Source organism: Biomphalaria glabrata, chromosome 7 (genome assembly GCF_947242115.1).
Source record: "Biomphalaria glabrata chromosome 7, xgBioGlab47.1, whole genome shotgun sequence".
Lineage (NCBI taxonomy): Eukaryota > Metazoa > Mollusca > Gastropoda > Planorbidae > Biomphalaria > Biomphalaria glabrata.
The window spans coordinates 44,242,203-44,259,819 of NC_074717.1; the positions used below are offsets into that span (position 1 = coordinate 44,242,203).

The 17,617-nt window shown below is 32.8% G+C and overlaps 2 protein-coding genes across 3 annotated transcripts; one reads left to right on the forward strand and one right to left on the reverse strand.

Annotated features, from left to right (window-relative positions):
* Nucleotides 1-2,554: 2,554 nt before the first annotated feature.
* LOC106078370 (small nuclear ribonucleoprotein Sm D1-like) lies at nucleotides 2,555-8,015 on the forward strand. The gene is made up of 4 exons (XM_013239225.2): nucleotides 2,555-2,686; nucleotides 5,367-5,443; nucleotides 6,493-6,684; nucleotides 7,462-8,015. The coding sequence occupies exons 1-4, from the start codon at nucleotides 2,673-2,675 to the stop codon at nucleotides 7,584-7,586; spliced, it is 408 nt and encodes a 135-aa protein (XP_013094679.1). The 5' UTR covers nucleotides 2,555-2,672; the 3' UTR covers nucleotides 7,587-8,015.
* Nucleotides 8,014-16,802, reverse strand: LOC106078369 (atherin-like). 2 transcript variants are annotated; one of them, XM_013239224.2, is made up of 3 exons: nucleotides 16,429-16,802; nucleotides 11,480-11,552; nucleotides 8,014-10,297 (listed from the first exon to the last, which is right to left on the reverse strand). In XM_013239224.2, exon 3 carries the CDS (start codon nucleotides 10,275-10,277, stop codon nucleotides 9,735-9,737), a length of 543 nt encoding a protein of 180 aa, XP_013094678.2. In that variant the 5' UTR covers nucleotides 10,278-10,297; nucleotides 11,480-11,552; nucleotides 16,429-16,802; the 3' UTR covers nucleotides 8,014-9,734. The 2 variants fall into 2 exon arrangements, with proteins under 2 accessions (XP_013094678.2, XP_055891347.1); XM_056035372.1 differs by lacking the exon at nucleotides 16,429-16,802 and adding an exon at nucleotides 15,088-15,208.
* Between the last annotated feature and the right edge of the window lie 815 nt (nucleotides 16,803-17,617).

The window sequence follows — 17,617 nt, forward strand, 5'->3', positions numbered from 1 at the left end:
TTTTGTTTCCAATACTGTTCAGTTTCGGTAAAGACAGCATATTATGAGTTGTCGATTCTACGAGGCTATCATTGTTTAACAGTTCACCTTGGCATGAATAAAAACAAGTGGACAGAAGCGACCAATTAACATCGTTTATTTCGTAAATAAACGACATCCAATATCCAATCGGATTGGAATAGGAAAACGCGTAGTTATCAAGTTTGAACCAGTTGTAAGGCTATAGTTTTTTTCTACAAGAAAGAGTCATAGGTCATTTATATTGTAACATTAATGAAATTTTTGAAAAATTGATTTTTTTCATAAAAATGTATTAAAAATTATTATAGTGGTTTTTTTTTTTTTTGTTTTTTGTTTTTTTTACTTTCGAGGGGGATACGTTTTGAGAAATAGAAATCTCCATGGTATTTAATTTCATAAACGTTGGCCTACAATATTTTTGGTTACGAACAGTATCACAAGACATCCTCTAACACTTTAATCTCCTAAATAACAATTTCCCATTCTCTTAAGAACTTTTACAAGCCAACTGTTTCTTACGTTACGACCTGTGACGGGGCAAACGAGCTTTTGGTCTACACAGGTTGCGACGTCGCATGTCATTGTTGAGGCCTACTATAATAATAATAATTTTATTTATAAAGCGCTGTTAACAAACAAAATGCAGGCTCAAGGCGATGTAAAAACATTACAAACACACTTACTATAGGCCTAACGATTGGTTTAGATTAGGCCTACTCAGGGGCGGGCTGGCTATATGGGCATTCGGGCAAATGCCCGGTGGGCCGATATCCAAATGGGCTGGTAGGACCACAGTAAGTATCTTCTTTTTTGAAACCACGTCTGTATTTTATAAGAAAAGGGCCGCATGGATGCCACTATTAAATTACTACATTTTTCATAGTATTCCTTTTTCAGGGGAAGGGGCTTCTGAGCGAATTATTTTCTTAAAATTTTTTTACAGACTCTACTAAGGCCTACTAATTTAATCAAACACATTTTCCGAAATAATGTAATAGCCTACATCGGTAGAGCTTCATCCTCTTAGGGCCTATACACTTTGCGATTAAAAAGCAACATAAAGCCTTTATTCCTTCTAAGGACATAGTGTTCACTGTAAGCATGTGTACATCTATCGATACATTATCAAATTTAACAGAATGATTTTGAGGACAGGTAGACCTAGAACTGGATGTCCATTATATAATATACAATTTATGGGCCGGATGGTTTAGAAATGCCCGGGCCGGTTTTGATACCCAGTCCACCCCTGGGCCTACTCTAGATTTAACCAGTTTATGTGCTATACAGTTATTTCGGCCAATCAGCATTCAGAAAGTTTGGCAATGACGTATTCATTATGTTCTCATATACATCGGGTGGCCGTGGGAAAACAAATGGTCCAAAAAAAAAATCATAATAGTAAATTGCAGGAGTATTTTTTTTTTTCATTTTTTCTCAAAACCCGTGAACCGTTGCATAGCCTTTCGAAAAAGTTGGATCTGCAAACGTCGAGGGACAACTGAAGCGCCTATCGCACACCTTGTTCTTAAAGAACACCACTTTGGCTTCGGCATTCGGACCGCGCATCGGGAGATAACATAACATTATTATTAGTGCAAAACGGCAAGCCAAGAAAGTTCCGTGACTGAATCCTTTTGTGACCGTCTTGGCAACTATTTGATTATTGCAAGTGTTCTGGTTCTCCTTCGTAATTAATAGTTACTTTCCGAGTTCAGCTAAGCAGAAATTATTATTATCTAGTTGGTTGATTTTTCATGCAAAATGTTTCTGAATCATTAGTTATGTTTATTAAGGTGAAATCTTTCATGCAGAACAGTCACGATACAGTATGTTTAATTAGTGAAAGGCCAATAGTAGAGTACCTACGTAAGGTACTATGTTTGGTTGCAAAAATAAGGCCTACGGTGTTAAAGGCGGACCAACCCGTTAGCGTGATGTGGTACAGTATATAAAGGCTCAGGGTCCCACATTTGACACTCGCCCAGGGCTCTGCTAAGGCCGCCTCTGTCTACAGTAGAAAGTCTGCTCCCCACATTACTACCCACAATTCATTGCCTGCTCGAACCATACTCTGAAGCTGAAGACAGTTACGTAACCTTTTTTTTCGGTACTTCTTCCCTAGTGCTATTTGAGCATGGAATGGGTTGCCTGAGCCAGCTAGGAGTAAGTCATTGGTTAACATGCATGACGCGTAGGACGTAACCATCTTCTTTTGAAATAACGTTTTATAAGATGAGATGCCCAGTGTGATTTTACTAGCTACGCTTGTCATTCGTAAAATTCTATCAATCGGCATTTTTAGAATGATAATACTCTATTTCACTGATTATTAAATTTAGATCTAAGATCTAGATATATCCGGTAAGTATTTAGAAACAAATTTAACTCTTTCTCTCCTAACTGACGATACCAGCTTTGATTCCACCAGAATGTGGTAAATAATTTCGGAGAGAAATAGTTAAGAAATTACTTGTAAGGGAAGAAACTGTTCTTATAAATGTGTGAATTAGATTAGTACGATTATGTCTCTTTCCCCCATTTAGCCTTCAAATTCTACTTCCGGTAACGAAATTTTGTATATGATACGTTATACCGCCAATCAAAATATTTTTGGGTTGCTTCATATTGAAGCAAAAATCTAATTCATCATGAAACTTGTAAGGTAAAATCTCAAACAAAATGCTATACGCTTGAACTAAGAGTACAATAGATTGTTTATTTTTTTTAAATGTAGTTTAAACTTCTGTTGTTATCGACAACAGGATGACCGGTATTAGACTATTTAAGACCCTTTGTTTACTTATTGAATAGTAAGAATTATGAAGAATTCGATCTAGACGAAGTAGTCTAGAGGATCAGAAAATGAAAGACACTTGCTTTGGTATTACCAGATCTAGAATTTCTATCAGTTTTTGTGATGTAGACTAGAATAGAATCTACCCTACTTAACTCTACTAGCCTAACTAACCACTAAAGTACTAAGACTAAATAAAGGCAAAGGAAGGAGTCTAGACTTAGACTTAGACTACAGTCTGATACACTCAGTAGACTCAGTACAGTCACAGTGGTTGTCACTTGACTTGAGTCTAGACTAGGAGAGTAGGACTAGAGACACTATCACTAGCTAAGGCTAGAGACTAGTGTTGACTAGAGTCTAGAGTAGGCTAGATAGATTTAGTAGATGAAAGATCTAGAACTTGTGTAGAGCCTCCAATGCCTCTGTCTGAGTTTAACATGGGACTTTTTTACTTTATTCTATATTGTCATTACTCAAAATTACTGGCAGCTTACTGGCTTTAGTCACTTTAGTTAGGCCTTAGCGGCTTTAGCCTTAGGCTGAGACAAGACATGAGTCATGATGAGTGACTAAGACAGTCTAGACCTCTGAATCTGATCTCACTAGATGACTAGATTTGACTAGAATGGCTAGATCACTAGAATCTAGATGATCTAAGTCTAGAATAGAATTTAGAATAGTTTGATTGAATTGTTACATTGTAGTATAGATCTAGAATCCTAATCTACACTCCAGTCAGTCCAGATCTAATCTAGCTAGAATCTATTCAAACTATTCTAAATTCTATTCCAAATGTAAACTAGATCTAGATCTATAAAAATGACACTAAAGGATAATTTTTATTTTTAATAACAAAACAATGGTCAATGCGAAAGTGTAGTCGTAAAAATCTAGTATACTGACAACAGTGAACACTGTCTAGATTAGATGATTTAATTTAGTGATTCTATCTAGATGAATAGATGACTGAACTAGCTTAGGCTTGGCATTCTTCTCTTCACAATGTAAATTTTATGAGTATTGATGAGTTCCTCAATTTAGTTTTAGTGTTGAATTTTAAAATATACAAACTTTTTTGTTTTCCTGATTTTTTTTTTCTGTATCATTAAATTTCTATTCTAGCAAAGTAGATCTACTAATTTCTACTGGGTCTAGACCTAGAAGTCTAGATAGACTTACTCTCCAAGTCCAAGGCTTAAATTTTTCATATTTTAGCACTTAGTCACTTAGCCTCCAATTGTGTAAACATACCCAGTACTGATATAGATCTAGGCGTACAGAAACCATTAGCAAAGAATAGTTTTAATTCTTGTTGGATTGGATGTTGATGTTACTCATGGTCTCACTCTACAGATTTTCAACATTTTATGACGGAGGATTCCAGCCTACAATGGCCTCTATGTGATATCAATTATCATAGAATCAGATAGATAGATATAGACATAGATCTAGATATATAATCGGTTAAAATTTAGACAAGATCTAGATCTATAGTCTAAATTCTAAATATACTAACAAATTATACGAAGCACTTTTAGATCTTGAGTTGACTAGTCTCTTAAAAATATTATTGTATTCAGAAGTAGATAAAGTAGCACATTTCTAATCCAGATATCTTTGTCTACAATAAATGTGCTAGGACAAACAAAAGTATATCAGTATTATATCTCTATACTTTATTTTCCCCCCAGCCATTGCAATATCAAAAGGCAAATAGCGTGGGGGTGTTAGGATTTTCTTCCAATCCATGTCATGTGATTAAGGTGTTTGCATCTTAAATTTTGATCTTTGTTTAATTTCTTTTAGTTCATAATGGTCTCAATTAATTAATTAGCTGCAAATAAAAATTATTGATAGCAGGATGAATTGAAACATAAGTCAACTTTAGATTTAGATGGTTCTGAAGCCTAGATTTTAGCCTGTATTATGGTCTTGAGACTAAATTGCCACTATATCTTATTGTATGGTAAGAGCATATGTATAATATGGATAGCCAACCCTAGAAAAACCAAGTTTAGTAACTTTTCATCCACAACTCTCTCTACTGTAAAAGTTTATATTTTGGGTTTTTGGCACAATGTAGGTGTCATTCCAAGACTGTAAAAAGTAAACTTACTATAACTGTGACTGTTGTATTAGAGAACAGAAGTGTGTTTTAGGCGAATTTGAATACCTTGGCAAAGATAGACTTGTAATGTAATGTACCTGTATTAGTGTATATATGTAGTTTGCATGAAAATTGCTTTAAAACTGTCTACTAAGAATGCTTGGGTATTGATTGAAATATTTGATACTGTTGTGTATAAATTTTAAAAGATTTTGAATGTAATCTTAATTTTATATAACATTTATTTTAAATTCTTGGTCATTATTTGTCTCACAGAAATGAAAAAAAAAACCTTCTATTTGCCAAATAGCTGACTCATTGTGGTCTATGTATTGTCTTGTATCTCTGTACTTTTCGAAGGTTTTTTAAAAAGTTAACTTATTGCCTTTTTGTATGGTCTTGTTACTTGGCATTTTACTTATATCTGTATATTTTCAGGTTTCTTATGAAATTGAGTCATGAAACTGTTACAATTGAACTAAAAAATGGTACTCAAGTTCATGGAACTGTTACAGGTGAGGGTTTTTAAAAACTAATACAAAGTTTTTCTTCAATTTATTTAATGCTTGATTTATAACATGTTATTAGGTCAATTAGTCCAATTTTATTGACATTTTGTCAGCTCTTTTGCTTTCTTCAATGGTCATGGCAGCTATAATGTACAATTTGTCTCAATGTTAACTGATCTGGGGCATTTTCATTTAAAATAAATTGCTTTTGAAGTCTTGCTTGCAGACATCTCTATGTTAATACTGTTGTCCTTTTAGTCTGGTTCCCTTAGCATGCTCAGCATTGAGGCTGTCTTTTGGAATTCTAGCATGCGGCAGTTGACAAAAAAAAATTAATATTAAAAGATCAACTATTTGAATTTTCCCAATCATCAGAAACAAAAAAAAACTTAACTGTTGCCTTAATGTTCCTGAAAATTATTTTTTTTAAACCATTTGATTGATTTATCAGGTGTTATGCAGAATGAACTCTCATTGGAAAGCTGTTAAGAACAAAAACCCTTTTAGTACATTTCTAATTCCATATTAGATCTATATCTATGTCATATATATGCTACGATGAGGTGCAGTGGCTGATTGGTAAAGCGTTTGGCTTCTGAACCGGAGACCGGGTTCGAATCCTGGTGAAGACTGGCATTTTTTATTTCGGAATCTTCGGGCACATCTGAATCCACCCAGCTCTAATGGGTACCTGACATTAGTTGGGGAAAAGTAAAGGCGGTTGGTCGTTGTGCTGGCCACATGACACCCTTGTTAACCATAGGCCACAGAAACAGATGACCTTTACATCATCTGCCCTATAGACCACAAGGTCTGAAAGGGGAACTTTACTTTTTTATATATGCTAGGACAAACAAAAGTATATTATATACAGATTTTTTTTGCCCCCGGCAATTGCAATACCATGGATTATTAGGATTTTAAAAAATTTCATCTATGTCATGTGATTATGACTAATAAGAGTTTATAAAGCATTAAATATTTGATCTTTCCCTATCATAGGAAACATGTAAAAACTTTTTGTTGCCGTAATGTTTCTGGATTGATTTCATCAGGTGTTGATGTCAGTATGAACACTCATTTGAAAGCTGTTAAGATGACTGTTAAGAACAAAGACCCTCAGCAGCTTGACTCTCTGAGCATTAGAGGAAACAATATCCGTTACTACATTCTCCCTGACAGCTTGCCATTGGATACATTATTGATAGATGACGCTCCACGATCAAAAGCAAGAGGGAAAAGAGAAGGTGAGGAGAAAAAAAACGCACTGCTCTTTTTTTTTTTTAAAGCTAGTCCTTAAAAATCTGAATAAATTATTCGTTTGAAACATCTTTACCAAGTTTCCTTGGTATCCAGGGTTGTTTTTACATCTCATGTTGGCTAGAACACAAGACTGAAGGCCAACGGCCATTGCACTGACCCCATTATCATGCTGTTTATATAATATGACAAATTTATATCATTAAATATTTTTAAATTGGATAAGCCATTCAGTCTCCTTTCTTTAAATGTCTCTTAGAGTTATGTTGGTTTGGACCACTAGAAGTATCAAACATATCTCTTTGGGATAACTCTAAACCTATTTTCTTTAACTCTCAATGGACACATCTTTAGCTTCATTAAAACCTTTAGACTTAGTATGCTACTCAGTCATCAAAATCTTACACACTTACTTGATGCTAATTACCCGATGCTAATAATGGGGAAAATATTAGACTTTTTAAAATTTAACAATGATGTTTTTGGAATAGATTTTAATGCTGTTAACTGGCTGTCTTTTTTTTTCTGCTAGAAATGAGTGTAGAAAGTTTGTGATTCACAGCAGGGACAATTAATTTTATGGAAAGATTTTCAATTATTTTTGTAGATTTCAACTGATTTTTCAGATATTTGTACAAAAAACATTCTGCTTAACTGAAATTAACTCTCATGGAAGAAAATTTGAAAGTAAATTACAGGCTCTAATTCTCTTGAAAATTATAAAATACAATTAGGTTAACTTAAATTTTTATAAACTTTTTCAGCACCAGTTGGAGCAAGAGGACGAGGGCGTGGTGGCCCTAGGGGACGTGGACGAGGTGGCCCAAGGGGAGGAGGTGGTGGCGGCGGTGCACGAGGTGGTGGTGGACCCAGAGGTGGGCGGCGATGATTTCATTGTCATGATTCCATTACTTGACAGCTACAATTTTATTCATCTGTACATAGATCAATTTTGTATGTAAGTAATTTGACACATTTGAATGGTTTTATGAAACATTGTTTGTAGGTTCTCATGTCGTATTCCTGTCTCGACCAGGATAGTTCTAAAAAAAAAAGCATTGGTTTATTGTTGAAGACAAATACGATTTTAATGTTTAAGTGTCATGTTTATAACATTCAATTATGTAATTTTTTGTTAAAACTTCAATTTTAGTTTCATGGGCAAAAACAATATTATTGTTATGAGAAGAATAATGTCATATTCATTTGTCTTGTATATTGTGAAACTTGTTTAATTCTTGTTGTATGTAGAATTTTTATAACTTGTTTCAATTGGATTGTCCACTATTGTTTTTAAATAAAAACAAACAAACAAAAAGCTTTGATTTGTTTAATTATTAAATAAGGTTATGAACCCTTTTCTTTAACAAACGCAAACAGGCAAGAAAATGCCATACTATAATTTATAAAAATGTACTTTAAACAACACTCACACCACCTTGCTATGCTGAGTACAGCCAACTATAGAGTATCAAGAATATAAAGTCTTAAAAAGTATTTGTATATAGTAATATAGAACTAAAGAGTCAGGTGCTAAAAATTCATGCTGTCACTGTTCTCTTAAAATCAATTCTGTAACCCACAACCATGTGAATTGTATCTTTATATATAGAGAGAAAATGTGGAGATCATGTTTCTAATAAATTATAAACTGAATCAAAAAAAAAAAAATTCTATTTCAACTTAAAAGCAACAGTAAAAAGTAAATGGTAAATATAGTTTATTGTCTGAGAATGCTCATAGCAAGTCATATTCTGTTACAATAATTATATAAAGAGAATAGAAACATTTTGCTAGTAGTTTCTGAAGATTCAAATTTGATCTGTAGCATTTCAGAAACTTAAAAATTGAATGTATATGAAGCACCTCTAAATGAGCAAAAGCTCCCAGTTTGCATCCATTTATGTTCTATAACTCACAACAAAAGTCAAATTGTTCTAACATGATAGCACTCACACCCACTAGTACAAATACCAAAACAATATCAACAAAGTCACAATAAATACATTTTTCAAAAGAGAAATTTAGCTACATTTGAACAGTTAGGACCAATTCATCACAATACCACAATAGTGATAGACAACAAGGACAAGCTTGGAAGTCGGCTATAAATGCTTTAAAAAAAACAGCTAGAAATCATGGACTTGTGAAAGTTGTTAAACAAATGCTAAGTGGTTTCTTAACACTAATCACATCCCTTTTATTGCACAATATTTTATTGTTGCTGGAAATTTGAACAAGAACTAAGCATAATGTGTCCTTATTTTCATCATTAATCATTAGCTGTAGCTATCTATACTAATTACCAGCCCCTAAACATGCATTCAGGTTATGGATTGTTTATTGGCCTACCCTAGTTGCAAATTTAATACTTTTACAACAATAATACAATAAATTTAACAGAAACAGCGTAACTTTCGATTCCAAGTCTATTGTATTATTAACTATAACTTGTAAAGATATTTTAGGTCAAACGAAACAAATAATGTAAGTTACAGTTATGTCTAAAGATAAATAATTTCATGTCATTCTTAGGGCAATAAATTGGGTAGAGGTTAAAGAGAGAGTTCAACATATTGTGAAACTAAATCGAGGGAATGTTGATACAAGGCAATGAAGAAAAACGTTGCTCCTTTATTTCATATGCATGATATAACAGACAAATGGAGGTAACAGCCACAATAAAGGATCAAAGAAAAGTACCATCACCATGAGTTGGTTTTAACAGCTGTTATTATGGACATTGTATTTTAATTTTCAGTACGTATTGATTATTATGTCATGTTATTTATAAATAAGCTAGCTTTGCAAATAATTTCCAAAAGTTTAAATTAATGTATATATATATATATTCCACAAAGAAAATACAAATTTTAAATTTAGATGGGTACAATAAATTAGTAAATTCTAGAACACATTATGAATCCAATCATAATGAGCAATAAAGAAATTAAATACTAAATAAGTAGCCTACACAGCTGTCTTTGAGAAAAAAATATTGGTCTCGTATCTTTTCCCCAACCCAAAGCTCATTTTGCTAAAATGGTGGCCCATAAGTAGCTGCTCCATGATAGGGAATAGGAGCAGTGCCTGCTGGAAGTGGGTAACCTGGAGGATAGGCAGTCATGTGGCTGACAGGGAAAGGTCTAGCAGCAGGGGCAGGTAGTTGGCCTGGCATGGGTGAATAGCTAGCAGCTATAAGAGGTGCCCCAGCCTGAAGTGGGTAATGAGATGGTGGGGCTGTTCTGGGACCCAAAGCTGCCTGGTAAGTCATTCCAGGATACTGAGCAGCAGATATGTAGGCATGGGTGGAAGTAGGGATACCTTGCAAGCTGGTGTATGGTATAGAATGGTAGGCTGGTGAGATAGTGTAAGCTGTTGGGCCTGCATTAGATACCACTGCATAGGCTTGTGGGGCAGCAGCGAAACGAGGTGCTAGTCCTGGAGGAAGTACTTGTTGGCTGGGTGGAAATCCTGAAGGAGCAAATGGACTTGGAGCTGGTACATAAATGCCTTGTTTCTCAACAGTTTGACCTGATACATTTGGACCACTATTTGGTGACAAGCCTGTGTAGTACATTTGTGGTTTCTTGGCAATATCTGAAACAGAAGTGTAACAGATAGAATTATTTAAGAATGACAGCAGTGCTTTAACAAATATAGTGTATTAAATAATGTAGCCAATATCATAAAACAGTAATGAATGTAATATAAAGCTAGTTACAATTATGATGTTCATGGAAATGTAAAGGAACGTTATAAAAATCCTATTTCAACTTATGTAGCAAACTCAAGTTTCCACAATGCAAGTTACACACCAAAGAAATATTGATTTCATTTTGTTTTTATATTATATTCACATCAAACACATTCACACAGCTATTTCCTATTTTAAGGGGAAACATTTGGTTAATAAAAAAATATCGAACATCATCAAAACTTCATTTATGACTACTAACATTTTGGGAAATACTGAAAATAAAATACCAAGGTTTAATAGAATGCTTGCAATATTTCATGAATTGCTGTGCTCAGACTGCAAATGTATCAAAACTGTTTCCTAATGAGTACCTAAGAGGTACCGGGTAAAAGGAACCTGTGTAAAAAACTGTCATGTGAATCTGTTTGGCTGTTCCAGAGATCCTAATGATAAATCATTCAGTGATATTTTTGAAAATATATGATCGATTTGGTCCTGGAGAGTTTTAAATGAGATTGTTTACCCTCTAGTGCTGTACAATGTGCAAACATGTTGCAATGGGAATTTGTAAAAAATGTTATGGATTGAGTGAAATCTTAAAGGAACTATATTTTTTGAACTTAACTATTTCACTCTATTTATTTATAGGTATAAAAAAAAAAAGTTACAGTGAAATTTCAGATAGTGAATGCCTTCAAAAGTAAACATTTCTGATAACCAAAAATTTAGTTTAAAAATTGCACAGAATACAGAACACAATCCAGATACCTAACAAGCCATGTCACCCAACCCCAAGCAGTAATTCAACCTTTTCCTCTCCACACTTCCATCCATCCAAGCCATCCCATCGCAGATTAAACAGTAAGTCTTCTTGGGTTTAGTAGGTTTATATTTTTTCTTTATGTTTATTTAACTCCATTCATATTATAACTGTTCTCATAAATTGTTGGGTTTTTTTTTGTATATAATAAATAGAACTATTTTGACAGAAACAACAATTTCATTACAAAGTAACTTATAAAAAAGTTGACCAAAATAATTCAGAAACTCTAATACTACAGTTGGTAACGAAAAGGACTTACTTTTTTACTATTTTGTCAACCACATCAGTGTTAATATAAGTTTAAAAAACGTATTATCTCTGATGGGGAACATCTGAAAGTAAAAGAGAAAAAAAAATTAGATACAACTTTATAAAACAAGATTATGAAAGTTTTTATATAGGTTTTTTTAGTCAATTTTCTGTCTTATTTGGCTTGTAGGATTCAATCAAGGTTGAAACAGGGTCATCAAACAGGTTCATACTAGGTGTGATTTTTTACCTTTACCTATCCCTTAGTCTGTTGGACCGTTTATTTCCATGGGGTGCGCTAGCAATGTCAGAAATGACTTCGTAGAGATATGCAGGAACCTTATTCTACATTATCATGGAATATTGCCATAAAGTTTCTTGATCTAATTGCATTTTTAAAAAAAATTATAGATATTCATACTAGATCTATCATCTAGTAGTAGTGACGTAGTGGAAAGAGGTTTCAGAATGATCGCCTATATTCTAGATCTAATTAGACTAATAATAATCATACATGAAAAAGAAAAGATTAAACCTAACTATCCTAATTCTAATAGTATATAGTCTAGATCTAGATTCTAATAGTCTAGATCTAGACTCAAGATTTAAAATTTAAGTCGAGTGTTGAAAGTTTATTATTGCATGAGGTTCATATCTCTCACAGCAAGTCAAGCTTTTATTGTTTTGTAAATAAATACAAATGTGAACCTGATTGCTGAAGCTATGAATAATGCATACATATGACATGTATGTGATATTTATAAAAAGCCTTAAAGGCAGCACTAGTGAACTAATTGACTGCTGGGGTAATATTTGTATACCGCACCAGTACTTGGTAATTGACTTGGATCAGAAAGATGTTTATTAGATATTTCTATAATCTAGAGGTTTGTTCACTTAGCACTACCTTTCTGCTAGACAGTGTTGTATCAGGAGTCGGTGCAGTCCTTAGTGGCTTTGTTTAGCTATATTTATTACACTATTTTCTCTCATTGAAAATTTGGTCTACAGTGCTGCCTAGAATATAGTATGTATAGTTATAGTCTTTATTATATATCTATGTGATAATAATAAGACTTAAGACTGCTTTATTAATCCTTTATGGAAATTTGTTGTGATTACTAACAACTCTTTTCTCAAATAAAAACTACACAACAGTGAACAGAAACATTCACATAAATAGAAAAGAATAGAATAACAAGTGAGTACACACAGACTTCTTTATCCTTTTCTTTTTTCAAACAAGTAGTGCGGATACAGTCTGACCAAGTGAGGAACAAATGAGCATTCATTTTTTTTTTGCTTTGTTCTTGGCAATTTAATGTAATTGTAATCTATAAATAATATTATAATTATATAGATCTAGAGGTCTAATATGTAATGTGTGTCACAATAGTTTCTGAAATATTCACATTTTGAATCAATAATAATCATAAATTTGGTGTGGAAAGCATTGTTCACCCTCTTTCATTCTATTACACATTTGTTGGTATAGGCTAATATAATATCTAAGATCAATTTAATTATATTTTTTGGTGCAACTACATATAGATCTAGATCTACATTTATTAATTATTAGTTATTAGTAGCTAGGTGAAAAAACTTGGAAGTAAAAAACTACAGATAATTTAGAGATTGCGTTTTTGATGTTTTTTTTACATAGGCCGTACTTGGAAATTTATTACACTTTTGAATGAAATGTGAGGAGTTTTAAAGTTGTGTTATCGATTACTTTAGACAATGGCCTAATTAATGCTTAATCACGATTATTTTTAGTCATATATTATATATCTTTTTAAAATTTATTATCAAAAATACCCCTTTTATGTTTTTAGCAATGCAGGGTCCAGGAAAATAATCAAACATTAATATTTTTTTTTACACTAGATATTATGCCTGGCTATAATTCTACCAAGTTTTATCATGATATCTAATGCGCATCATATCGAAACATTGAAAATATGATTAGCATTGTTGGCTATGGGATATACAGTTTTTGATAAAGAAATTTCATTATAGACATATTTTAAACCACTTCAGGCCATGTAAGGCCTAATATTCTGGATATATTCAAATAGTTTATGTGTATTAAACACATGCACATAGATTTTAAAGCACATTTGAAAAAAAAATTGTTTCATGTGATTTTGATCCCACTTTTAAAATATTTTGTTATTTTCAACACGCCTTTTGTCCACACCCCTCTGACATTTCTTGTAGTGTTGTAGCTATAGATCCGATAATTTATTTATTTCATCAATATTTACATTCTAAACAAGTGAAGTTCATAAATATAAATGAAATCAGAATTGTGAGCTACAAATTTACTACTAATACTAGATCTACTATTAAAAAATTTCTTATTTAATAAGTACCAGTAGATCTCTATCATCTATGAAACTCAATTCCAACTTTTTAACTTTTGATCTGGAGGTGTGTCTCTTCCAGCTTAGCCAGCAAGACGCTCTCAACTTATTTGTTTCATATTAGGTCAAAACGCCACGAAAAAAATCATAACTTTCTAACTGTTAAACATACAGTCATAATTTAAACACCATTGGAAAGATCTTTTAAAGTATTTTAATGATGTACAAACGAAAAATTGTTTTTTCAAAGACAATTTTTTTATTTCACCTCCCTATTATTAGGGCTTATTAACTTATTAGGCCTTATTAGGGAATTAGGTCTAGGCACCGCTAGGCTAATCTAAATTATTTCTAAATCTTTCATGATTAATCTGAGCCAACTCTAGACTAGAAATATAATTTATAATTTATACTTTTATAGATCTATCATCTACTAGTACTAAAGTCTAGTAAAGTTAAAGTTTAGTCTTAAGTCTAAAGACAAGTTAAAGTCACTTTAAACTACTTTAATTTAAAGTGACTTAGGTCTTAGTCTAACTAAAGTTAAAGTAACAGAGTAACACTTACACTACTTACACTGACTTATAATTATAATACACTAATACTAGTACTAGATCTAGATCTAATTATTCTAATAGTTACATAGTAATATAATAATGACTAATTACTAACAAGCAGTACTGAGTAATAGCAATGCCATGGTAACAAACTATACTATAGTCTAATAGAATAATTATAGATTGATAGAAAAGATCTAGATTAGATTCTATTCCTAGACTAGATCTAGTGATTCTAGTCTAGTCACTATTTCTCACTAGTCTGATAATAATAATTATACTTATAGTAAGTTATAGTCGTCTTGAAAAGTCAGAAAAGTCTAGATTACTCTCGTCTCTAGTCAGTCTTTAGTCACTAAAGACTCTAATTTAGGTAGTCTAAGTTACTCTAAAAACTTAGAAGTTCTAGATCTAACTCTAGCTAAGACTTTGACTAGACATCTACAGTCATCTACTAACTACTGATCTAGACTAGATAGAACTGATAGATAGATCTACTAGATTCTAGTCATTCTAGATCTATTAGATTTAGTCAATTTAGTTACAATTTAGTAGGTCTAACTAGTCTAACTCTAAGAGTAAGACTAAGTAGTAGATTCATCATTTAAGTCTTTATTAAGTCTAGTCGAGTATTTCATTGAATAACTTATAAAATAGAATCTTTTATATAGTAGTTTATTTAATTCGGACATTACATGAATTCGGACATTCTCTGTTTTTTGTGGTCATTAAATAATTATTTTAATATGTATTATAAAACTAGCGCGCTGTGTAATGTGCTTGTCCATTTTCCAATGATTCCAACCCAATTTCCTTCCATTTAGCTGTCTTTTTGTGTAAGAAAAACGAATTTCAAATTTGTTAGTCAGGTTGTTGTTTTTTCCTATGTTACCCGGATGACTTTACCTCTGCCTAGAGTTAAGACTATATTTTTTGATTGGCTGAGTCTATACTAATGAGCCCGGCAATATTTATTCTGTTTTTGGAGCTAATTTATTTGATTCATAAGCCAAGTTTTCTATTTCCATACCAAAAAAAAATTAATACGGTCTCCGAATTAAATTACGATTTTCTTACCAAAATTTATTTCGGACAGCCAGTTTTGGACATCAATAAAAATGATCTTATATTATATTTGTTCGTTTGTTGTTGTTTTTTTTAATAGAGAATAAATGGGCAAATGTTTGGAGTGAGCTTGGTACATTGAATGAAGTTAAATGCTTAGATCTAGACCTACTAGATAGATCTAGATTTATATAGAGAGAATATAGAGGATGCAGTTAGGCAAGAATGGCTATCGTAACCTGTAGGGGCCTACTATACTACAAAAGATCATCTGTATTAGAAATTTATTAAATTAATAAACAAAAAAAAATCACAAACATTCAACACACATCTAATCATGCAAACCCCAAACATTCAACACACATAAAATAAACAAACATAAAATAAGTCTAAAAGTCGGTGCAGAAATCACTATTCCAGTGACCTAATTTTGGTAGAATAAGTGTGTTCATATTTTTATTTTTTGTGTTCTTATTTATCATAATTTATGCATAGTTTGAAAACATCGTAATGATTTCATGTGAGGCCCGCCGGTGAGGGGCTATGCCTGGGGATCTTAAAATTTGGTTAATGTTAATATAGAATTAAAATCTGAGTTTAGTTGATGCCTAAATATAGAGACTGTCCGAAATAAATTATGGTGTCCGGAATCAAATAATGTGGGTCAAATGTGTCCGAATTAAATGAAAACACACTGCCTCTTTGACCTTAAATATAATAACAAATATAGTATATAGGTTTGGGGAACACATATAAGTAGTCATCCTTATTCTCCTTTAACTTATGAAGATTTTGATACGTCATTTTCTTTTCTATGTCAAACCATTGTAAATTAATGCGCTGTCAAAGTCAAACTTTCAAATTTGGGCCTATAAAAAACGAATATAGGTGTCCGAATAGCATGATAAACTACTCTCTAGATTGACTAGAATCTAGATCTACTAGATTTATCATCTACATAAGTTACTTACATGGCTAAAGCTGTGTTGCGTTGATAGAATGAAGATCTAGAAATAAATTAAATAGATCTAGTCTAGATCTACAGGTTTAAATCCAGATTCTAGATCTAGATCTAATTAGCTTACTTTCTTTATCTTAATTTTTTTAAGAAAACAACAATGGCGACATATTTGATATTAAGAGCAGGCCTGCAGACAATAAAACGAAAAAAAAAGGCGATTGGTTACTTTATTACTAGATCTAGATATTAGCCTCGCAGTATATCATTAAAAACTCGTAGCGCAAAAACATTCATAATTTACTAGTTTAGATCATCTGATCTAGATTTAGAAGTCTATTCTAGTTATAAAATTCTAAATTGTACCGTAACAGAAACTATGTACATTTACATTAGCACAGTACTAGTAGCGTGACAGTGCAACTAGCTAGGGCGTCTAGGGTTACCAGATGTCCGTCGAAAGGAGGTCATGTCCTCCTTTTTGGGGTCTTGTCCTCATTCGTCATGCATTGGCATTAAGTGTGAAAATGTCCGACTTTTACTCAGTTGTTTATTACAATTATACATTCATATTATCTGTCAAACTGGCTCAGAAAGGGAAGAAAAAAAAAGATTTAACAATTTCTAACCAAGGCTATTACATAGAAAACTGCTTCTCAGATCTGTAACTTTTCATTTGCTATGATGGTGTGATTTGCACTTCGGACTGTCGTCACTATGATCTAGAGTTCAAATCCTGCCCGCCTTCATTTCCAGCCGTCCTGCAGGAGCTTTGGTCTAGCTAGGACGTAGTCATCTTTTATTTATGAAGGAGCGTCCGAAACGTGTAAATAGCAAAATATAAAGAAATTCCTTTTAAAAACTTATGTAAAGGGGAAGAACTCCGCCCTTAAAACTATATCTATTTATAATGCACAAGCTATTTCCCTCATTCGATATCAGACAAAATAATTTTTAAACTCATTTCCATAAAAAAATCTTGCTATTGAGTCAATGATAGGCTACAAGAACGAAGGATTTTTCCATATTAAGCATACTTTTATAGAAACATTCTGTTGGCACACATTCCGGAGGATATTCCAGCTACCCGTCGCCTCAGCGTGGCCCTCCGGTGGAAACGTCCAGCGGTGGAACTGGATAGGCAAAGAACGAGTAGCGAACCAGGCCTTCTAGCAGGTCTCCCTGGGTGAGCTTTTTTTTTT